The sequence below is a fragment of the Rhyacophila brunnea genome, unplaced genomic scaffold (genome assembly GCF_057557595.1).
Source record: "Rhyacophila brunnea isolate RB1 unplaced genomic scaffold, BYU_Rbru_1.0 scaffold_7, whole genome shotgun sequence".
NCBI classification, from domain to species: Eukaryota; Metazoa; Arthropoda; class Insecta; order Trichoptera; family Rhyacophilidae; genus Rhyacophila; species Rhyacophila brunnea.
Window position 1 is genome coordinate 23,267,454 of NW_028233339.1, and position 23,332 is coordinate 23,290,785.

Sequence of the window (23,332 nt, forward strand, 5' to 3'; positions counted from 1 at the left end):
TAAAGCACCTTATAATTGTAGAGATCACTGTATATTCCCTATATTTTCATTAAGTATCTTCATGCCGTTTTGTTACATTTCCCGGGAAATAATATCACTACTATAGATACTGTCTACTGCAGTGATTCCCAACTAGGATTCCAAGAACTCACGCCGGGGTTCCGCGAGGTTTTGCGAAAAAAGTTTAAGCTTACTTCTTCATAACTATTTTTTCTTTTTTGCGATTCAGTGACATAAATTAAATGATTAAGGTTTTTTGAATGTTAACACCAATTAATGGTAAGCCAGACATAAAGTGATTTTTTTTTCTCTGTCAAATGAAATATGTATACTTGAGAAATTACAAAATATTTCATGGGTTACATCAAGCTAAACAGTTGGGAATCACTGACTACCATGTCACCGTCAGTGCTGTATCATTCTTAAGATGGCATAATTACATCAGGTACATATATAATAAAATATATTCATACATATTTCACAATGATATAAGAAAGTCCCTTTTCCATTATTTGTAGGTACTCAAAAAACTGAGTTTAATAATTAAATAATATTAAGAGCGTACTTTAGTGAAACGGCAAATAGTTTTTAACAGTAGGTGCGACGAAATTTCTCACTAGTCACCAATCGGAGACCGACTGTCGAGGTGTCTGCACGTCGATTTGTTTTGTCATGGCGTCGGATGAAAATATTCTTAAATCGTGTAAAGATGACTAAAAAACTTTACGTATGTACTTAAAAAAGAAAACATGTCAATGAATATACTATTATTATTAGTAATATAATAATAAACATAACATTAAATGGACGCATGTTGGATTTTTATGACAAATTATATTTCGTTCGGCACGCGTCATTTGCACAATCCGCGCTGTAAAAATTAACTAAACATACTTGGATTTCTAAAAATAGCCACGATTTTCATTGACTTATGTAATTAATTACATTGTATATGTCATGACACTGCTTCGTTTCAATTGGTTCAACCAAAGAGTGACAACATAACTTTTATTATCCACTCATGAACATTAGAGCCCAAATTGGATCGCCGCAGAGTATATTGCTTTTGGAATTCATACTAATTACAGTAAAAATACTTAAAATAAAGAATTAACCCGTGTGTTTTATGGATGTTAGGCCACACTGTTCTTAGTTATGAAATAGATGTACGTGATACAGCACTGATTGCATACTGACTTTGCGAATATCGGATAATGTTTCAATTTTTTTTATGTTTACTCGAAGTCGATCTACAGATTTTCGATAAAGACCAAAGGGTATCTAGAAGTCAGCTAATCAAAATGGAAGCTAGAACACACCAATTCAGAGAATTCATTCACATATTCAATAAAAATTACACCAATAAGTAAGATTCCAATATTCAGTGCACTCCTTCAGTCAGTAGATGACACTATCTATGTTAAATATCAATAATTAAAATGCTTGGCTTTTTTAATTCTTAGAATTAATATATTCTCTACTTAAGTAACCTCACTTCAACTGTATAACAGCCCAGCATGGTATCTAATTTGCTTCACGTTACGGCGGCGGATTCGGCGATCAAAAATATTACAGCGTGCCGACCGTAACCTCTGCTGGTAAATATGTTAGTTTAAATTATATCTATCTATGATACAGTATTAATTCATCAAGTTCCGCTCGATTCTGCGATGTCCTGAAGCGGTGGTAACATAATACGGTGTACATCGGTGAGGGCGGCGGATGACGCACGACTATGCGTCACTGTCGCCGTCTGTCGTGTTATGATTCGGTTGGCCGAAATTTCTGGTTATGGATTCGCTCATCGTGCGGATGTTGGCCAGGTAACGGTTGGCCGGTTCGTCTGAGTCGTAGACGCCACTCAGCGATTCTAGCGACACGAGAGCTTCGGAGTCCAAGAGACGAGAGGACGCTCTAGATGAAACGCTGGCATCTTCGCGGTCGAAATAACACGAATTGACATCGCTGAGGGCGCCTTCGGCGTCAGTCAAGCCGGCTTCGTTGAGCATGGACACGTTTTCGAGGGCGGGGTCGTCTGTGATATAGCCGGTGCTCTCTGCGGGGCCATTATCCGCTTCGCCTTCTGAACACGATGAACTCCATTCCGATTGGCTTTCTCCAAATATCGCTCGTTCTGTCAGACCTCCAGCATGGTCCTAAATTAAATAATAACTTTTATTCACAATACAGTGAAACCTCAATTCTACGATTTCCAAGGGACCTTAAAAAAAACCGATAAATGCGGGATATATAATTTAAAAAAAAAAAAAAACTTACGACAGCGAAATGAAAAATATTCAACAAAAACGGTCAATCGGGATAATATATGTGACGGGACCATAATATTTAGACGATATATCGAGGAAAACGATAAATCGGGGAACGGTTAATGCGGGATTATTTAACATTGTTCTTATGGGTGTTTGGCGGGGCGGATCTTTCAAAAATGAACGATCCATGCGGAAAAACGATTTATGAGGGAACGGTAGATCGGGGTTCCACTGTATACCTAATATAGTTAGTTGCCAAACTTACTCTGCCATGTAAGGATATTAATTTAGATCGATAAAAATTACATAATATAATAAATCTCTACGAAAATATGTTTTGATACTATTTTTAATTCGTAGGCAAACTTTTCGAAAATCTTAATAAATAAATGAGTAAATGAATTTTAAATCCACTCAATGTGAGAAGTTAGCGTAGGTTAGGTTGAATTACCTGATTTCTCTGGTTGCGAACGCGGGAATGTCGGTCTTCGATAATTTCATTTGAAGATTCGTTGTCAGTCTTGTCGCATGAGTAACTGAAAAACAAAAAATGTGAAAATATCACTTAATGGGTCCATTTGTATTTATAACCCACCAGAATCATCGATAAATTATTGTATTATAGTATACAGCAATAAAATGTATGCTGAACGCCATGTGAAAAAAAAAACAGCCGTATCAGTCACATTTTGGCTAAAATATTTTAGAGTTCTAAATCAAGTCAGTATATCTCTATTGACGTGTCTGGAAATATGTACGTCTGCAGTTCACCGTATCACACTTCAACGTGAAATGTTATATCTGTAATATATGGTCCTATATTAATACTTTGGACGCGGAAGACGCACACGGCGCGTAATGACCAGGCGGCCGATCGATGTAATTAACGTGCATTTTAAAGGGGGCAATTAAAATCTCATTATCTCTTCAGCAGCGAAAGGGTTAAAGACCGTCCAACCTCATTGGGTCGTATAACACTGAGATAATATTCATGTCTAAATAAAACACGGTTCTTGTCGGTTTACAGGAAGCCAGCGGCAAACAAATTTTGAAAATAGCCGATATAATGAATTATTTGTTAGTTTAGGTTAGGTTAAGTTAGGTTAGGTTAGATTTTCATTCTTGAAGGAATATTATTGTCTGCAATGAATGCTCCACAAAGAATGCATAATTTTTTCATCTTGGTGCTATAGTATATTCTCTTTCCGATAAGAAAGCTCACAGCGAACTTTGCTACGGTGAAATGTAATACGTACGATTGACATGTAACCCTGTGTTGACTGTTTGAAGTTAATGTAAAATAATTTTAATGATAATATATCTCCCTTTCTTGTGATAAACGACTTCCTATAAATTTTTGTTTCAAATTGCCGTTTAAAAAAGTTTTTGAGTGCACTAAAGAATTTTGGAAATCACAGGCTGCCATTTTTTACCATTGAAATGTCTTTAGGTCATTGTCAAGAAGGTAGGCTTTAAATAATCGCCTAGTATAGTCTTCGCCACTGGTGCCAGGGATGTTTAACCTTTATACTTGGTAACACAAAAAGAGATATAGTACTTATTTTAGACACGACATACCTTCTCTGAACATTGTTGAGGGTGTTATCGGGCGATGGCAGAGTGACGACGACGTCTGTAGGAAGAACGCCGGGAAACTCTGAGTTAGGTCTCATAGGTGAGTTGACCGACCCGTTCACCGACATCTGACAGACTTGTCCGATCAGAGAGCCGTTACAGGATCCGTTTCTGCGGGGACTGGTCATCTCGTCCTGCTGGCGGGCCACCTCTGTGATGGCTGCTAGACCGACGGCGTGCATCGGGCTGCTGTTGTTGTTGCAGTTTCTCAAGGGATCAAGGTCCAGACGAAGCTCTTTCCTTTCAGGTTTTGGAGGGTTATTTTTTAATAAATTTTGGTCATCCAGCAATTTTTGAATCTCTCGTTCGAAGGGCGGAACGCAAGCAACGTCAAGGGGACTCTTCTTGGCGTAGCTCTCTCTTGTTTCATGGTTCAATATTTTGACATTGGCAGATGTCATCGGGGAGAGGCGGCTGTTGCCCCCGGAACTGGAGTAGGATGGGATCCGCTGCGGTTGGAGAGCAGTCACTACATCCTTCTTGTCGGTTTGGCTGCAGCCATCCCTCTTGGAAGAGGGTTCTCCGGAGTTTGCTCTCAAAGATGAATCATCATCGCGGCCGGACGTGATGGTTCCACCGTTGTGTGATCGGTCATCACCAGGAGAGCACTTCTGCTTGGCAGCTTTCTGCCGGAGTCGATCGTTCCCATTTCCGTTGACATTAGGGGCTTTGGTTTGACGACCAATATACTCGAAGCTGGCACAGCTGTCGCCTCGGTTGGGGGTGGGGCCAGCAGGGTCCACCAGGATGCCCGCGGGGTAGAGCCATGGAGCTGGCAGGGGAGCGGCCAGGGAAGCCCTCGGCGGCGACGGGGATGCATCCGTGGTCCTCGAATAGCTCTCATCCGATGAGCTGATGCTGGGAGATCGGGTGAGTGAGCTCAGCTCGTCGGCGGACGAGTGGATTCGGGGGCTGCGAGAAGCGGCTCCGGGCAGGCTCTCGGAGGATCGGTGACGAGCGAGTGCACGCGGCTTGGCTCGCCGTCTGGCGGGGGAAGAGGGAGCCCTTGGGGGTGGAGGCCTCGGCTGAGGCCTGGGCCAGGGCGGGACAAGAGCCCGTGGAGGGGGAGGCCAGCGAGGGGCTGCGTAGCAGGCGGACGGTTGGTGCGGTGGCAACGGGGGAGGCTGAGGCTCCTCCTCGATAACGCATTTTTTACTGCCATTTTTTCGATTTCTGCTCCCCTTGTTATTGCCGTTGAGTCCAATCGGCTTCGGCCCAACAGGTAGAAGAGGATCACTCTCCCCGTGGCCATTTCCATTTCCGTTCCCGTTGGGAGGGGCGGGGGTCTCCCTCAAGGAGGGCATCCTTGGTGGTGGGGCGGTTCGCCTTCCAGGGTTCGGGAGCGCCGCCAAAGGGGTGACCACCCCGCCATAGGGATTAGACGCTCCCGGGGGTGGAGTCTGGTTCTGATTGACGCCATTGTGCGGGAGTCTGTCGGTGAGGAAGAAGGTAGTCATTTCCCCCTTGCCCTTGACTTTGACTTTCCCCCGACAAGAGAATTGGTAAGGCATGTCTTTCAGTACTTGGTAGACTTCTTCTGTCACTTGTGTGTGATTGGGAAGGCCCGTTGAGTCCATTCGGGATGCCACGTTGACCGTGTTGCCCCAGATGTCATATTGTGGCTTTCTGGCTCCTATTACCCCAGCAACTACTGGTCCGACATTTATTCCTAAAATTAAATTTAAATAATCAGATTTCTACTAAAAGGTCTGTTACTTTACTGAAATAAACTACTGATGTAGCCATTTCACCAAGAAGGCCTTTATGAAAGCTTGGGTTCAAAAAATATTTTATTAATATATACGACATTGATTATTTATTGAATTTTCAATTAAATCAATTTATATCTCAAGAGGTAATTAAAACCAAATACAGCTGAGACAGACTATATTCTATGTCCATACTTATGAACTTTCATCTACATTTTCAGTTCTGCTTTTCAACACCAAGTAACTACTCTAGTTAGATTGAATCCGTTGGACGAATGTCTCAAACTGTCTACACCTGTGTGTTAAATAGTTTTCAATATTTCACCAATGTGGATGTGAGGTTGAAATGGACGCAACTGATGTTGCTATATTAGTATGTTTAAGAGATGAAAAAGTTGAGAAAAAGACATGAAAAATACTGGCGACCAATATGGATGAAAAATTATCTAAAAATTCGAAAAGATGAAGCATTTCACTCCATTTGACTCAAGCGTAAATGTATGTCGCAAACGCATGTAAAACACATAAGTGTGTATGTAGAATATTTGATTCATAACTTTGCACTCCGGCTCTAGGATGAAAATGATGTAATATATTCTAAAAATATTTTTTTTACATACATTATATCAGCGATTTCCAAACTGGGGAGGCGCGAAAAGTTTAACACAATAATGTAGCCACAGGTTTGCAGTTTGCAAGTGCATAGTTTATAAAACGGCAGCTAGTTATAAACTACATAAAAAACAGTCCTATAAAAGTTAGGTTGTTTACAAACCTGTATGAAGATATGGAGACTAATTTTATTATACCACCTCATTTCTATACTATTGTGCATGGCCCCTACAAGAGGGGGGCTGATAGGGCTCCAGCCTGGGGGCCCGGCGTTGCGGATCGACCAGTTAAGTGAGATAAACACACCACAAATTCAATAAAAAAGTCGCCTGCAGCGCTGTTTCGGTTGCAGAATTTTAACATTTTATAATATATGTGTCTGTGAGATACAATTTTATGATAATTCACATGTAGAATTTTTATAATTATTTATAGTATATTTCCTGACTAATAAAAATGGCTAAGTATATGGAAACAAAAACCAAAAACAATTTTGGATGAATCGAACTGAAGAATAATGTAATACTTTGTCAAGAAAAGCAATGCAAGTAGGTACTGCTAGCGTTCGTAACATCATATTAATGCGAAACGGAATTTTCTGCATTAGATGCAATGAAATCCATATATCGAGCCCGTTTAGTAGAAAATAGCACTTTGTGTAAAGATGTATTTAATGTAATAAAGGGGTGGGGAGCCGCCAAGATTAGATTTTTTAAAAAAGGAGGCGTAGTAACGTAAAGTTTGGAAACCACTGCATTATATTATTAATTTATTTATTTATAGTGCTACATTATTGATCTAATGATCTAATTTTATCTAAAGTTATCAGGCAAAGAGGCATATCAGTGTAGTAAAAAATGGAAAAAAAAGTGCAAAGTTATAAAACGTATACCTACTAGAAAGAAATTCACAAAATAGGTTGAACATTGATTTAAAAACAGACTAGGTGGGTACTTACCAACTCGTAGCATGAAATTATTGTAAGAGTTTTCATTGATATCCTTGAGTTTGTCACGCATCGCGAATACGAACTCAATGAGAGTGGCTAAATATTTTTTTGAAGTAGGTTCATCAGTCATGCGCCGCTCGGGCATTAATCCTACGGCCGCCATGTAAGTCGAGCCGACAGTCTTTATTTTGTCTATGGCACAAAATCTCTCCTCTCCTAATAACTGTAATCAATTTCACAAACTCAGTATGTAACTTTATAATTATTATTATGCAATCATGAAATAATCAGTAATTATTTTTTCATCAATAATGCAGATTTAAATAATCCCATGAGCATGTAATATAATATTTTAATGTTAGCATTTTTTATGACTCACGTATGGATGTAATTTAGCTGTTTTAATGATAAACCCCAAAAAAAATACACACTGCAGTTATAAAAAATAATATTAATTCAGATTCAAATGTTCGAATGGATTTATTAGTTGAGAATTGTTACACAATAATAAAAATGTGAAAAAACATAAAATAAACCAGCTATGTACAAACTTTTTTTTAGATAAAATTCTAATATCTGAAAAATCAAGTCATTAATAAAAAAAAAATGATTGTATTATTAATAATGATTTCTTTCACTAGACATAGTATTTAATTGCTCAATAATCTGTGTATGTGTATTATATTAAAAATGAGTTTAGACTCTCAGGTAGATTGTTATCACGTCAGGTGAGCTCAAGTGAGTTCACATAAACTCTCAGCGTGCAGTGTCGTTTTACTTGGCATTTAAATGTATTAGAACCACACTGAATTCACATGACATCACCAACCTCATGCATGATAGAATGTTTTTATTTTTTTGTAAATTTACACATTTTCAACTTGAATCACCCTCACGTATCCTTGTTTTTATTGATTTGGTTCTGTTTATGGTTGAAAATGGACAAGATTTTAATTGAAAAAGTCAAAGAACATGAAGTTATATATACAATCATGTATTGTTTGATTATCATGATGAATATGTCATACATTTTTATAATATTTTAAATCGTGTCTTTTCTTCAGGCGAAAAATTGATAAAATAAATAAAAACAAACCCGTTTTATTTCTAATTTATTCAGTTGTAAGTAGCTTTCTCTCTTCCAAGAGCATATGAGTTCACGTGACATGATGACAGTCTGTCTCTGGCTTTAGTGATTTCTTTCAATCAGACTGCGATGGTGAAAAACGGAAAAACAATTTAACTAAATTTTCACTGATGTTATATTAAAATATGTATTATTTTAGTTTTAAATTATAGTTTTTTACAAATTTGACATAGCATTTTATTGTTACCTACTGCATAGGATGAAACATGTTGTTAAATATGAGACTAAAATTTGGAAATCGGGTTAATTTGGTAGTCTTTTATAACCTTGATGAATACTTTTATAGATAAGCAAATACATATTGTGATGATAATGATGCCTGATACTTTGCATCCATTCAAAATATGATGAGTGCATTACCAACCTCATCGAAATCAGCGATAATTTCATTTAGCAGCCTGAGGCACTCCATACCCTGGTTGTTCCCATCCAGTTCCATGTAGAACTCGTGGTAGTTGGTGATGGAAGCGAAGACGACGCCGACGCGGCTATACGACTGATGGTACAGGTCCTGTGACAATGTGTTCTGTACGAGTACAGTACACCGCAGACAAAACAAGAAAACACCCAATGAGCATGCACCGAGCCTAACCTACAGGGCTTTAGTCACAAAATGGCGATGAAACTAGGAAAATTAAATTACGTAACAAATATTACTCTAAAATACAATACGCAGGCGACAGAATAACCTTTCGGTCTTCCGAACGTGCGGGTGATCAGCCCGCGCACGCCTGCACCGACACCACCATAAATTACCCACATGACATTAGGGAATTGTCATTCTCTAATAAGTCTGATTGAGTAAAATGGTTCCCAGAATGAAATAATGAAGGTTATTACGGATGATTATGGCCAACTAATTATTATAGTGAATGGATTACTAAATGGAAATTTTACTCGTCATCAAGTGATGCATAAATAGATACTTAATCAATTACCAAATGGATCTCAGCAAGCAAGCGACGGTTTGTATAATGATAATAAGATGGATGCATTTATAAATAAGTATTATTAAAAAAAAAAATACTCATCAGGACACCGTGATAACCTAAATGGTGGTGTGAGGTAAAGAGGTTATTAACATAAAAAGTATTGTAAACATAGCGAGGATGGATGTTAATCACAAAAAAATTGGTATGAAATTTTTATTTTCCTGTTTTTCGTCATTCATGACTGAATGGTCAAAACAATAAAATGTTTTATTTACATTTAAGCAAATATTTGAATATCAAATAAATGTGTGTTAGATATTATAATATTGTAAATAAAACATTTCTTTATAGTTCTGGACATAGAAGTCCTGTTGATTAGTCCCACATAATATTAAAAACATTAAAAACAAAACAAAACAAAAAACATAAAGAACATAACCAATTACATAAAAAATTATATAATAATATTGATTCCACAATTTTTTAATATGACAATCAAGATAAATTTTGCTTAATAAAGCATTATCAATCTGTGATAAAACTTCATAATAATATAACCAAGGATCAAAACATGACAATATATTTCTCAATAAAGCTTACATTTGAATATGTATTGTGTGAATTGCAACCATTCTATGTAGGTAAGTTACACTGTTAAGCTATACCACTTGTATGTATCTACATTCTTACTAGAAAAAGGAAAAAGAGCCTACAAAATAATTATACATAGGTACCTATGTAATATTAATATTATGTAGAAAAACAATTTTTTATAACAACAATTGAATTTGGGAAGCATTTACATATTACTTGTATAAATTTAACTAGTATAGTAATGAATGGTATCTATCTACATGGTTCTAGGATAAAATTAAAGCTTTAGCATTTGCATTGCAATATTAATTATCTAATTGTTTTTTTTCATTGGGACATAATTATAATGCAGTTTATGAAAAATAAAACATTGTTAAATATATCACTTGTTAAAAAAAAAAATTAAAATTGACGTTAAGTATTTCATTATTACTACAAATTAAGAATTAAAATAGGTTGAAAAAGAATAAATGCTGTAATATTCAATATTATGTATGCAATATACAGACGGTTCTCGACTTTCGTAGATTCCACTTTCATACAATTCGCTATGTCTGACATTTCTAAAAATTTAGATTTTAGGTCGATAATGCAAAAATTGTCATGTTCTTGAATAAACAGAGTCTTGCGATAGGACGCGTGCCGATGGGTTGTGTTTTGCCAGTTTATTTATTAATGTATGCGTAAATATTTCGCCTTTATAAATTTATATACGTGATTGAGGAACGGAGAAACTGCAGTGCTGAAACGGAACAAAAGAAATTAAGAACTCGTAAACTTCATACGATCGAGATAAATATGGAAATAAATGCGTTCTGAAAGCGGTGAATCTTTTGCTTCCATCGACCGTTCTTACGGTCAAAGATGAAAATAAGACGCGGCTTAGTTATGGATTGATGATCAACATCAAAAAGATTCCACTCTCTGAGTTTTTCAATTATTCAAGCTAAGGTTCTTAGTTTGCATGAAGATTGGAAGACTCGTTTAAAAGAAGATTCTAACATGAAATTTTAAGCAAGTAAAGGCTCGGTCGACAAATTTATACTGAGGTATTCTTTACATAATCTTTAACTCACTGGAGAAGCTCCCACTGCAGATAAAGATGCTGCAAATGAATTTATTTCCTACTGTCCAAAATATTTAAAAATACCTACACTTTTTGATGTTTTTTTATTACATTGCTCTACTTTTGTACATTCAACATTCCTATACATTTTCAGGAAAAAATTATGTACGAAAGTCGAGGACCATCTGAAACATATTATTATGTCATAGCTTAATCAGAGAATTGATGTACAGGTACAATCTCGCGATAAAATAATATAGATACATATTATGATTATTTTATGCTGACGTATATTAAAAAAATATTCAGTTTTTTCTCTTTTGGTTGAAGTTACTACCTATGCAACGATGATATGTGAATTAGGGTATACAATCCCTGAATTCCGGATCATGAGATTCTGTTCGATTTATTGAACCTATAATCCCAGGATTGGATACCCTAATGCACATACCATATATGATTCGAAATCATATTTTTTTAGATAAAATACTAACCATATTAGTACGGAACTGATTGTCCAGGAAATGTGTCGCCACGTGTGCGGGTAGCAGATTGAATAGAATTCTTTTATTGCTGCTTTGCAGGGCGTCCATTTCTCGTTTCTCTTCTCTGGCCTGCGCCTGCCAGAGGAAGTCCAGCCGCGCCGTCCATTCCACTTGTCTCGCGTGCAGAAGCACGGCTAACGCCAGTGCTACCACTTCTACACAGGATAATACTCCCGATGGTACTATGGAGCTGAGGAATAATAATTATAATTGTATAAAGTATATCTGTCATCACAGTATGTGACAATACGATAAAAAGATTATCACATCATGTGTATTTTGTATTACTGTTTTTTTAACCATGGCATTTCTTTTGTCATTGATAAACTGCCGCTGTGTGAATGAATGAATTATTTCATAATAAAATTAGAAATAAACATAATGCGAACATATATAATGATTACCCCATAATCTTATCGTAACAATCAAAGAGATGATTGTGGGTCCCTTGCATGAGCAGGAGATATCCGGTGGTCATGACCCCGAGGAGTGATCCCTTAAGGATGATGGGCAGGCGCAGGAAGACGGCCACACCCAGCAGCGAAAGGCAGCACGACAGTGAGATGTAAAGTGGGATGGGGCAGGCGCGGTGGTCAGACCACGAGTGCTGGTCCACCACAGTCGTGTTTTGCTCACCGCATGCCTCGACTCGTCGACAAGTGAACTGAAATGATCAAATATCATCATATTACTACAAGATATTTGGGGTCCAAAACGATGGCCAGTGAAGTGTGATGTATGAACCTAATAGGTTGAACAAGTGGCTAACATCCATTTCTCATAAAAACAAAAATTTTGTTAATACATCCTCCAATCTGTGGAGGCCTATATAATCCTCTTAGGATTGAACATGATAATTTCCTTTTGAAAAATAAAAAATATATTTTTTAATATACGTAATTCCCAAAACCATACAAAATTATCTACATATTTTGAAAAACAAATCAAAATTGTAATGCTTCAATAACTAGGTATACAAAAATGAAATATAATATAGTAAAAAAGATGTGGCAAATTTTACTTTGTACAATTTACTAAAAAAATAATTCTGTCCGATGGTAATTTTAAATTTGACTTCAATGGGTTTCAAAGTAAAGACATGGAGGATGATTTGTAATCTTTGATTTATGGAAAAAAATGTTCACGTCTTGGGAAAGCTCTTTGGCAAAATATCATAATTACAATCAAAAAAATAGTTTTCATAATGGCTGATATTCTAACGATTAGGTATCCACTTCTTCCAAAAAAAATATATTTACGAAAATTCAAACAATAACTACATTATTGGGTTATCACCATTGTGTTTACTCCTTCTTTCCTCTATGTTTCGGGCTCATTTCAGAAGCTATAATAAATGTCGCTTAGAGTAAAAAAGGGGGTGATAGTGTACTGCATCAGTTGTGACAACCAGAGATATTAGATTTTACTGAAAATGCCGTAAGCCATGAGGTTTTTAAATGTAGCCCATTGTCCCTATTTATATTTCCAGGATGCCTGTGAATGTTGATGGCTTCCTAAGCTAATCGTGAAAAATATCCCTTATTGCGGCCCTAGATCTTCATCTCATAGTCAAATTTGTAGCCTGTGTTAATCGAGTGTTTGACAATCGTTGAAATTGTGTACTTATTGCCTTAATTGATAACCCGAAAATCTTATTTTGCTAAAAACAAAGTATTGGTAGAGCTCTTTGAATTAGACGCCAGATTTGAATCCTGTGTCTCGCCACAAACGATGTGTGTTTGAACCAGAGCAAGAACCCAATGGGTCGGTTCCGTAGCTAATAATTATTCTTCGTAATAAGTCTGTAAATACAATCTCCACTTCGTGGAGAATACGGGTATCTGCTTAGGAGCAAAAATGGTAACTATTTTTGACGCTGAGTCAATATTTATTCACAACATCTTTAGAATTTATAAAATTATTGGTATTCATTTCAAAATTAATAAACCATTTCTTTTATTCTACGAATAATTCACAAGATTTTTGAGAATGTGACATTCCATATTATATTGAACATACATAACTTGAAAACACCTCAGATATACCCACTAGAAAAAATCATATTTGAAAAAAATACGATGCTGGGCAGGATTCAAACCCGTATAACCGAGCATTGGTAATAGTAATTGTAATTACCACATTGACTTGTGCCACGGTGTAGATAAGCACGATGGTGAATGCTGTGACGGCGTGGCGCAATGGAAAGGATCTGGACATGTCCCAGAGAATCCAACGCAGACGCACGGCCAATAGGAGCATCAGCACAACGGAAAGCCATGCGAATGCTGTCAGGAACAGCAACAGGAGGATGGTGGTGCGCGGTAACACGGCGGCTTGCAATAAACCTACTGACACCAACACCACCAGGCCGCATGCTAACGAACCCACCCAGCCTCCGTCCACGTCCGCATGGTACTAGAAACAGAAGTTTATATACCATTTAAGTTGTGTAAATCTTGCAGCTAAAAAGAATATGTATTGTGTTAATATACCTGTAAAAGCTTTCACTCATAATTTGTTTAAGGCTTCTGCAATATACATTACAAAACTGTTCTTGTAATTTATTCAGTATGTCAACCTGTTGGACCTTTCACCTGCTGTATAATTAATAATATATACTTATATAGAAAAATAAATCAAAATTTATATTGAGGAGAGTCAAGGTTAATATTTAACTTAATGGTATATCAATTTAATTGAAGCGCTCTTGTGTTTTATAATGAGTGGTATCTTAAAATACCTCACTTATTATACGTCATTTTGTAATTGGTTTTTGAGTTGTCACAGTGTGTTTTTCCTCCTCTGTAATGAGCACTGAAAAGAAGAAGGAAAAACACACGATGACAACCCAAAAACCAATCGAAATCAAAAACAACCGTGAAAGTCTCAAACAATACACATCTCCATTAATTTTTGTTGCAGTGTTGCAGTTCAATGCATAATTTCAGTTAACTACTGTTCGGCTTCAATAAAAGAAAATTCTCAATTTATAATAAGTAAATCCAATGCCCATAGTTTTTTTTCAACTTCCTGAACAATTTGATATTTGAGGGTTACGCCAATTGGCCTGTACAGTGACGATATATTAATAAATCATCGAAGAAGGGCTTACATAAAATTAGGACAGGTTTTAGAATTCTAGATTCGTTGTTTACCATGTGATCAAAAATCATTTCAATCTGATGATTGCAGGTACTGCCAAAATATAAACATACCAATACGCTTTGTACATAATATAAAACATAATTTGGCACTTACACCCATCTTCTACCTGGAACCTCAATTATAGTCTGTCAACTGTGACTTAAAAACCCTTTTGGGGAGAACTGATAATATAATGATATTCCGCCTTCTATGAGACGATACAACGAAGAAGAAGATGATAAAACATTAAATACCTGAGCCTCTTTGTTTGAATCTTTGAAGCATAACGTAGCCAAGTTGACGTGAGTAGATTTTTCCCGGTCGACACTCCTCGCCTCGATGGCTTGTGCCAGATATTTGTTGACCCTGTTCGAAGGTTGGTGATAAACCGACGAATGCCTTTTCTTCAATGGCCTTTTAAATTTTTCTGTTACTTTATTCTGTAACACAATTGTAACAAACGTTAAAAGGCGCCGTTTAGAATAATTATTAATTATATACAGAAACAAAAAAAAGAGCTAAGTATTTCATTAAAAATACATATATTTATATCAGAGTAAGTCAATTATTAAACTAATTTAATTTCAATTAATACTAAAACATAACTGAATTTATTTGAAATATAAGTAAATAAAATATATAAGTATTCATAAAACATGCTATGAAATAATAAAGTGCAATTTGTATGATCGAGAACATGAAGCAAAAGGATATCCTAAAAACAAATGGTCAGCAATAATAATTGAAAAGTTTCGATTGCGAAAGATCGGCCCGGCGATGAAGACCGTTTGTGACAAGCTGTCAAATGAAATTTACAAAGTACTAAAAGCGGCTGCTAATGTGTTAACACATGCTGTTAATAATTTAATTGTGAATGAAACCAAAAATAATAAAAAATAAATTGTTAGTGAACAATCACAAAGTTATTTGTTAGAAATACCACCACAGTAATAAATATATTATTTTAAACCATGCGCAGCCAATTATTTTTATTAATATTATTTTTGTAACGTTGGCATGCTTGCCTGTCATGCCTAGAGTCCAATAAGTTAAAGAAGTTAACAAAATTTTACAAGCGATACAAAATAAAACAGAGTTTACTAAATAATATGCTTATGAGTTTTGTGCAGAAAAGAATGAATAAAAACTACAACACAAAATAAAAATGTTGACACTTTCCAAAGAGAAAATAGATTTGATTTGACAAAACCAGAGACACATTATTTAGTTAAGTAAAAAATGTAAATGATATAAGAAATTGTTTTCTGTTACAATTCAATTTGCCACATTTACAGCAAACATTAAAGATAAAATTATGTTATAAAATATTTTTATTAATATAGACAAATTTAAATATTTTATTTCAATCAAAATTAGATATCATATAAAGCTGTAAACATTCAAAACGTCTCTCGATTTTAGAGGTTTTTTGCCATTATCAAAATAAAGAATGAAATATACTTACTGAGTAAGAGACGTAAGAGGACGGTACAACAAGCAATGAAATAATGAATGAAAGTTAAAAGCTGATACATAATGGTAAAAAAAGCAGAAGGATAATTAAATGTATAGGAAAATGAATGAATCATTCATAGTCAAGTAGTTGAAGAGTCAAATAAAATATAAAAACAAAATTTCAAAAAGAAATATGGTAAAAAAATAAATAATTTTAAACAATAATGCATAAATTCAAATGTATGATGATCCACAATTAGACGGATTATTCAATTTTCCGAAGCAAAGCTTAATAAAATACATTATTATGGAAAACTACAAAACTTCTTTTTGAAAATCAAAAAATATCGATTTGTTAATGTAAAACCATTATAGGTAAATAATTCTTTTTTAAAATCTATATTCAATGATAGTCTGTAGTATAATATTATAATACATTAGTATAATTAACGTTTAACATAATAAAATTAATAAAATATTGATGTATATATTATATTAATTTGTGTAGATACCTTAATTTTTTGTCATTTTATTATACACAATGTGACATATTTTCTTTATTCTGTTGAATACATTTGCCAAATAGGCATATAGATACATTCTCAGGAGGACGAGAGACATGACGTTATTGTGTGTATTTTGAAATTAAAAATTTTATAGAAAGAAATTATAGTTTTATAATAATATATAGTCTGTAGTATAATATTATAATACATTAGTATAATTAACGTTTAACATAATAAAATTAATAAAATATTGATGTATATATTATATTAATTTGTGTAGATACCTTAATTTTTTGTCATTTTATTATACACAATGTGACATATTTTCTTTATTCTGTTGAATACATTTGCCAAATAGGCATATAGATACATTCTCAGGAGGACGAGAGACATGACGTTATTGTGTGTATTTTGAAATTAAAAATTTTATAGAAAGAAATTATAGTTTTATAATAATATAGTTATGAGGAAGAGGAACCTTAAAATAATTTTGTTTGTGAAATACATCTGAAGTAGTGTTAAAATATGCACAAAGCAATAGTGATGAAAGTGATGCAGTATACTTGAAATCGAGTTGTGTAAGTTCAGTATGATCTGTGTAAGAATTCAAGAGAAACACCATCTGTAGGCATAGAGGTGAATTTTTTTGCGTCTTAAGGAGACCGTCCAACAAAGATTACATGGAAGCCATAGAGAATACGAGAGGTTCTGTAATCGAGAGTGAAAAACGAAAACCATCCCACACAAAAAGAACGAATTAACTTAACTGACAGATTATTAAATGCTGATTCAATCCAATCACAACAAAACATCAGATAAAACAATAGTTAACCATTTCTAAATATTGTATTCACAATAATTATATCCCTTTAAATCATTCGCTTTTTAATGTCTTTTTATTAATATAGTAGGTATCTTTATTTACTACATATTTTGTTTAATTTATTATATGGATTATTTTAGCCAAAACGTCCCTAAAGCTCAAATTACACCAGTAGACTCTCAAGGTGCTCATCTGGCCCGATTGTGAAATGTCACTTTCGACGTTCCATAGAGTCATGACCAAAATAGAATAATGCATATTTTTTGCGCATAACTCAATCGATGATCGGTGATAGTTAGATCAACGATTACCGAGAAAATAAGATATTCGTTAACCCAATTGTCACCGATTTTTGATTGGTAGTCGTAAACGATAAATAGGAACAATTCTATTTTGGCCTTGACTCCAGTGAACGGTGCTCGGCACAGACCATCGGGGGGGATGAGGACAATCGTAATAGATGATCGGCATGAGAATCTGTTAGTGTAGCTTGGGTTTTACACCGTTTTGTCGTAGGTAATTCAATAATGTTAAATAAAAAAAATATGCAGCTAAATTACCCATTTATATATTTTAATTCAATTTCAATTTATTTTTACCTATTAAAATTTTACATAAAAGTCTATATTTGACTAACTGTGATAGAAGTGAATCAAGTGAAACAAATGTGTTGTTTTATTTGATGTGTTGCCGTAAATGAGCTGAACCGCGACGTGAACAAAAAACCAAAACGTGAAAAAAATAAAAAACAAAAAAAATCGTTAAAAAGTCGTCAAATACGTTTTTTGTCTGAAAGTAAAGTGTGGACGATGATTGTGCAATGGTGGCGTCGAAGGTGTCGAAGGTGTTGAGGGGGGCGAGGAGACTCACGTCCCGCCCGCACGCCGCGCCCCGGACCGCCAGCACCGCCTCCGCGCTGCCCGGCTCCGCGTGCAGGGCTCTCTGCAAGTCCAGCACCTACCACATTCACCCACGCTCACTGATCCTGTCTTTTACTCATTACATACATACAACCTACATTTCTTCCAGCCCGATAACCAAATATCGTACATGAAGCCCTCTCTTCCAAAATCTGCTAAAATACTCTAAAAAGGTAGCCTTCCAAATTTGGGAATCACAACATGCGATAGAGGCATGCAATGGCGAGCCTTTTGCATCAGTTCGCTATATACGACCAACCGTTTGCAATGACCTGATGTCTGTTATTAATTATTGTCATCATGCAGTAGTCACTGTAACATATTTAGAAATTGTTCTACAAAATTTACTACAATAAAAGGAGGAGAATGATTTGATATTGTAGTACTTGTACAAAAAGAGTGGAACAATAATTTCAAACAATATCTTTCCATATATTGTGTCTTGCTACTTATTTATTAAATTCAAACAAATTGTCGAAAATGTGTTGGTTCAATTCATTTTTTGTCATTTTCATAAGAGAGTGAATACAAATAAAATAAGTTACCGATCAGGCAACAACGTTGACACTACAGCACTAATGACAGTTGCGTACACCCGATGTGTCCTACGCCAAGGTCGCCCATCTTGAACTGAGTCATATTGAAATCTATCGGATTGGTGTTTGTGAGACCTGCCAATGTCGCAAGTCATTATCGCCAAGATAGAAAGGCTAGCTTTATACAAATTAAAATAAAATACAGATACTGATTGTCAAAAAATATTTTTCCTATCATACTTCTAAGCAATCACATTTTATATTATAATATTGGAAATTGTTATTCAGCTTTCCATTTTTGTGGAATTTGCAATTGTTTTGAGGGCTTTTTTATCTAATACTATCTCAAATATTGCAACTGGCCACACACAGACATAAAATCATAATCTTCTTCGCCAACTATGTTGAGTGCATGACGTCCAATATAAAATTAAACTTATTTTTCGCTGGCCAGGGTGCAAGGATGTTCTCGGAATTACATTCATTGAGTTTATTTTTTAAATACGAATATGAGATTTCTTTCATTACAAGTTTAGTGTATTTATTGGTGGAAATAGAATTTGCACCAATAAATACATTTTAGAATAATCGCATAAAAATATATGCCTAATTTAGTTATAATGAAATCATCTTAGCGGGCCTAAGCTGTAGGAAATTTCGAATTTTGCATTTTCTATTCTTATAAAAAAAAAACGAATTAAAACCTTTTACCCATTGGATACAATCGCCGCCAATTTGACACCGCTGTTGACCAAGTGATTCTAGACAATCGTCAATTTGGCGCCGTTAGTTTTAGGTAAAATTGTTTTATTTTTTATTATAGATAATATAAATTGACATGTTTCAATATCTATACAAGTTTAAAATAAATTAACTTAATTTAAGTTAAACATTTATAATAAAAAAATTGTAGCAGTTTTAGTAAACTCTTTATAAATTTACTACGAAATTTTATCTGGCTGTTGGTCCTCTTTTTCTCTTTTTAAAACTGTGTTCGCTTAATATAAAAATTATTTCACTTTGCAAAACATATCTGTTTCCTTGATCTGAGTGATAGAGGTGTTGGTTAATCATATTCGCACGCGGGGAATAATAGTGGCACAAGTCCAAATTTGTCATTTTTGAGTTAAGTATGCAGAAATGTTCCAAGATATCATTTCTATCCGCACAAATAACGGCATAATTCTTAAAAATATAATGGTGGCCTTAAAAGCATTTTTGTCATTATCATATTATTATAAGGCTTTACTTGAATTTAAGCAGAAATAGTGGCCCAATGATCATTGTGGCATTATTATTGCGGACAACATTCAAAATGAGATGACTCAAGTGTGCCAACTTCACGCTATAATAAAGTAAATTTAAAAAAAAAAACTGATTTAACGTACCAAAATAAAATATTCAAACTACTCTCCTGCAAAAACAAGTTTTTTGAGTTGTGTCACTATTATTCCCCGGGTGCGAATTCATAATGGACCGATAATTCCAACGGTCGTAATTAACATAATAAGTAAATAAATGTTTACAATAGTATGGTAGTCTTCTATCAATTATTTAAAAATACAAAAATCTGCATGATCGAAAGTGGGAAGGGAAAAATTGATATTAATTGTTTTGTTTAACAATAAATTGGTGCGAGGGTTTCTACATTGTATGTGGATTTTCAACATCTGTTGCATTGTCATGAATAGCCTAAATGGGTAGGTATATAAAATTGAGATAGGTATTCCTAGACTTTATTTGATGTGCTATTTTCAGTTTAGTTCCCATTGCTGACATTATTATGAAATTGTTATAAATGTGAAATTCAAAAGTGTAGTAGGATAACCTGCATTTGATTATTACGTTTAATTTAATCACTTAAAACTAGAAAAATATAGCGGGGAAGTAAGTTTTCAACTTGAATATAATAAAGATTTAATTATATTGACAATAAATTATCTACAGAGATAGCATTAGAGTTCTCCTTTTTATGTGACATAACCCAATATGGCTGTCAATTTCTTATTCTATTGTCTAATAATTTCAATATCATATTGCTTGTAATATAAGTACATAGTAGAATTACTGTTTGACTTCTATATTCTGCTTGACACATACTAGTGGTACACAAAATGTAGCATAAGAGAATGGGGGGGGGGGGGGGGCTATAATATATAATACCAGTGGTGAAGAGTGAAGGTAAGCTGCGGAAATCCAACATAAATATATAGTACACACTAAACTTTGTCAGTCATAACTATTTGTTTTCATTGAACTGAGAATACAAATTATTGCAGATGATATAGTTAGTTTTTAAAAATCAATCACTCTGCCTAAAGCAAACCACAATAGATTAAGTAAAAATATATTCTTCTCTATAAAATATCTTAAATTATGGCATTAAGGCGAAGTCTTCACTGAGCCTTTTTTAAAGAGGCACCTAGCGGAAAAATACGAAGCTTGCAATTTGAGACATTTTTTTGATAATTTACAATTTCAACTGTATTAATGAATAAATTTGTATCTGAAAACATTAAAAATAAAAATATTTTTTATTTTAAGTCAAAGACAAACTTACAATTGTAAAAAATGTAATAAAATGTGAATTTGTTTTATCGGTCCGCACCCTATTATTACATATATTTTAGTGTCATATTTATTATTAAACTTTAGTTTATTAAGTTTTCTAAGCATCACCTAAGCGATTTTTGACAAATTCATAGTTTTAATATTTTTTATATCTATTTTAAAAAATATCGATTTTTATAAAAAATATAAATGTGTATAACTTGAAATCCTTTTTTTTTTTTTTCTTTTTTTTTTTTCTTTATTTGGAAGCAATTGAGCTCTTCTCTGAATGGAAGGCTATTCTGCTTTACAATGGTTTACAAAAGTATACATACATTTTTTTTTTTTTTTTTTAACGACAGGCATAAATAGTTACATTATTAATGATACAGAATTACATTTTTGTTACACTATACACTAGACATTTACGTTACATTTTTGGAGAAATTCATGTACAATTTTCATAACTGAAATATTTGGTTTTGCCAGGAACGAATTAATCGTAAAAGGAGGGTATAACCTGCATTTCCCCAACTTATTCAATAACACTTCTCTCTCCTGGTCATAGGCATCACATTGCCAGACAATGTGGTTAAGATCTTGAGTGGGATGTCCACACTGGCACTGAGGGCTATCTACCACTTTAATTTTGTACAATGATTCGTTGAGACTGTAATGCCCTGACCTGCTTCTAGCTATTGTCACTATTACATCTCGCTTTATTTTACAATGTTTACTAAACCAAGTTTTAGGAGATCTACTATAAAAGTATTGATAGTAGTGTGTTCCCTTTTCTTTCCCAAGATTTTCTAAATATTTACCGTTGTTTTCGCTCATTGTTTGTTTAAACTGGGCTTTAAAATCTGTGTATGGAATTCTTATATTTTCTGATGGGTATTTTACAGATTTTTTTGCCAATTGATCCGCAATTTCATTGCCATTAATTCCTTTATGTGCTGGAATCCAGTATATCTGTATATTTGTACCGTGTTCGTTACTATTGCTAAATTTGGAAATGTTGGTTCTAATATTAAGAATGTAGTCATTAGTTTTGATGCTGAAATTTGGATTTTCGAGCGAGTGAATCAGACTTAAGGAGTCAGTGAAAATGTTGATATTTTTATTTTTGTAATTAAGTGCAATTTTAGTGGCTTCGTATAAGGCTAAGCACTCTGCTGTATAGATGGAAGTGAATCTGTGGACACTTTTGGCAACCGACGTGTTGGATTGGGGGAAGAACACTGCTACACCTACTGAAGGTGAATCGGGAATTTTGCTTCCATCCGTAAAAATTTGGACTACATTTTGATTGCTAAATTTGGACTTGAATAATAAGTCGGGAGAGTCGGAGTGCGATAGCTCCATTCCTATTTTTGTATTAGTTAAAACGTTATATATAATATCCTCATATGTATAATTAAAAAAGTTGTAGAAGTCTCTTTTTAAAATCAGATGATCAATACAATTTACAGCTTGGATACTTTCTTTTAAAATTTGAAATCTCTTCGGAGTACGATCTCGCGTTATAGTTGTTTGTAGAAATCTGTTGACATTGTATCTCGTATTAGAAGTACGGTTTGACATACATTTTACCAAGAAGTTTTTACATAGAAATTTAGATCTTTCTTCTAGTAATGTTATCTTGGCTTCGGCAAGTAGTATGTTAGTAGGTGTACTTTTTCTTAGGCCAAGAGCCAATCTGATAGCTTGGTTCTGTAGTCGTTCTAACTGTAGCTTTGCTCCTTTATTTTTTGGGAAGTAAATATAGCTTCCATAGTCCATTATGGATCTGATGTAGCTTTTATAGAAAGTTATTAGAGTGGAAGGGTGTGATCCCCACCAAGTACCTCTGAGGAACTTTATAATGTTGGTGGCTCTATTGACTTTCTGGGCAATGTAATTGACATGTTTATCAAAAGAAAGCTTGAAGTCAAAATAA

At 34.4% G+C, this 23,332-nt stretch overlaps 1 protein-coding gene across 7 annotated transcripts in view; it reads right to left on the reverse strand.

Moving 5' to 3' along the window:
* Positions 1-226: 226 nt before the first annotated feature.
* Positions 227-23,332, reverse strand: part of LOC147064644 (adenylate cyclase type 1-like) — a 495,388-nt gene continuing 472,282 nt past the window's right edge. For 3 of the 7 annotated variants that reach the window (XM_085957482.1, XM_085957481.1, XM_085957480.1), the window contains 10 exons: positions 18,168-18,344; positions 14,858-15,043; positions 13,596-13,874; positions 11,864-12,123; positions 11,409-11,649; positions 8,687-8,848; positions 7,185-7,398; positions 3,849-5,574; positions 2,722-2,806; positions 227-2,156 (listed from right to left, as the gene is read on the reverse strand). In XM_085957482.1, coding sequence (XP_085813608.1) covers positions 1,734-2,156; positions 2,722-2,806; positions 3,849-5,574; positions 7,185-7,398; positions 8,687-8,848; positions 11,409-11,649; positions 11,864-12,123; positions 13,596-13,874; positions 14,858-15,043; positions 18,168-18,344 — 3,753 coding nt within the window. In that variant the 3' untranslated portion in view covers positions 227-1,733. The remainder of the gene's footprint in view (positions 2,157-2,721; positions 2,807-3,848; positions 5,575-7,184; positions 7,399-8,686; positions 8,849-11,408; positions 11,650-11,863; positions 12,124-13,595; positions 13,875-14,857; positions 15,044-18,167; positions 18,345-23,332) is intronic. The other 4 variants (XM_085957484.1, XM_085957483.1, XM_085957486.1 and 1 more) reach the window with 4 other exon arrangements.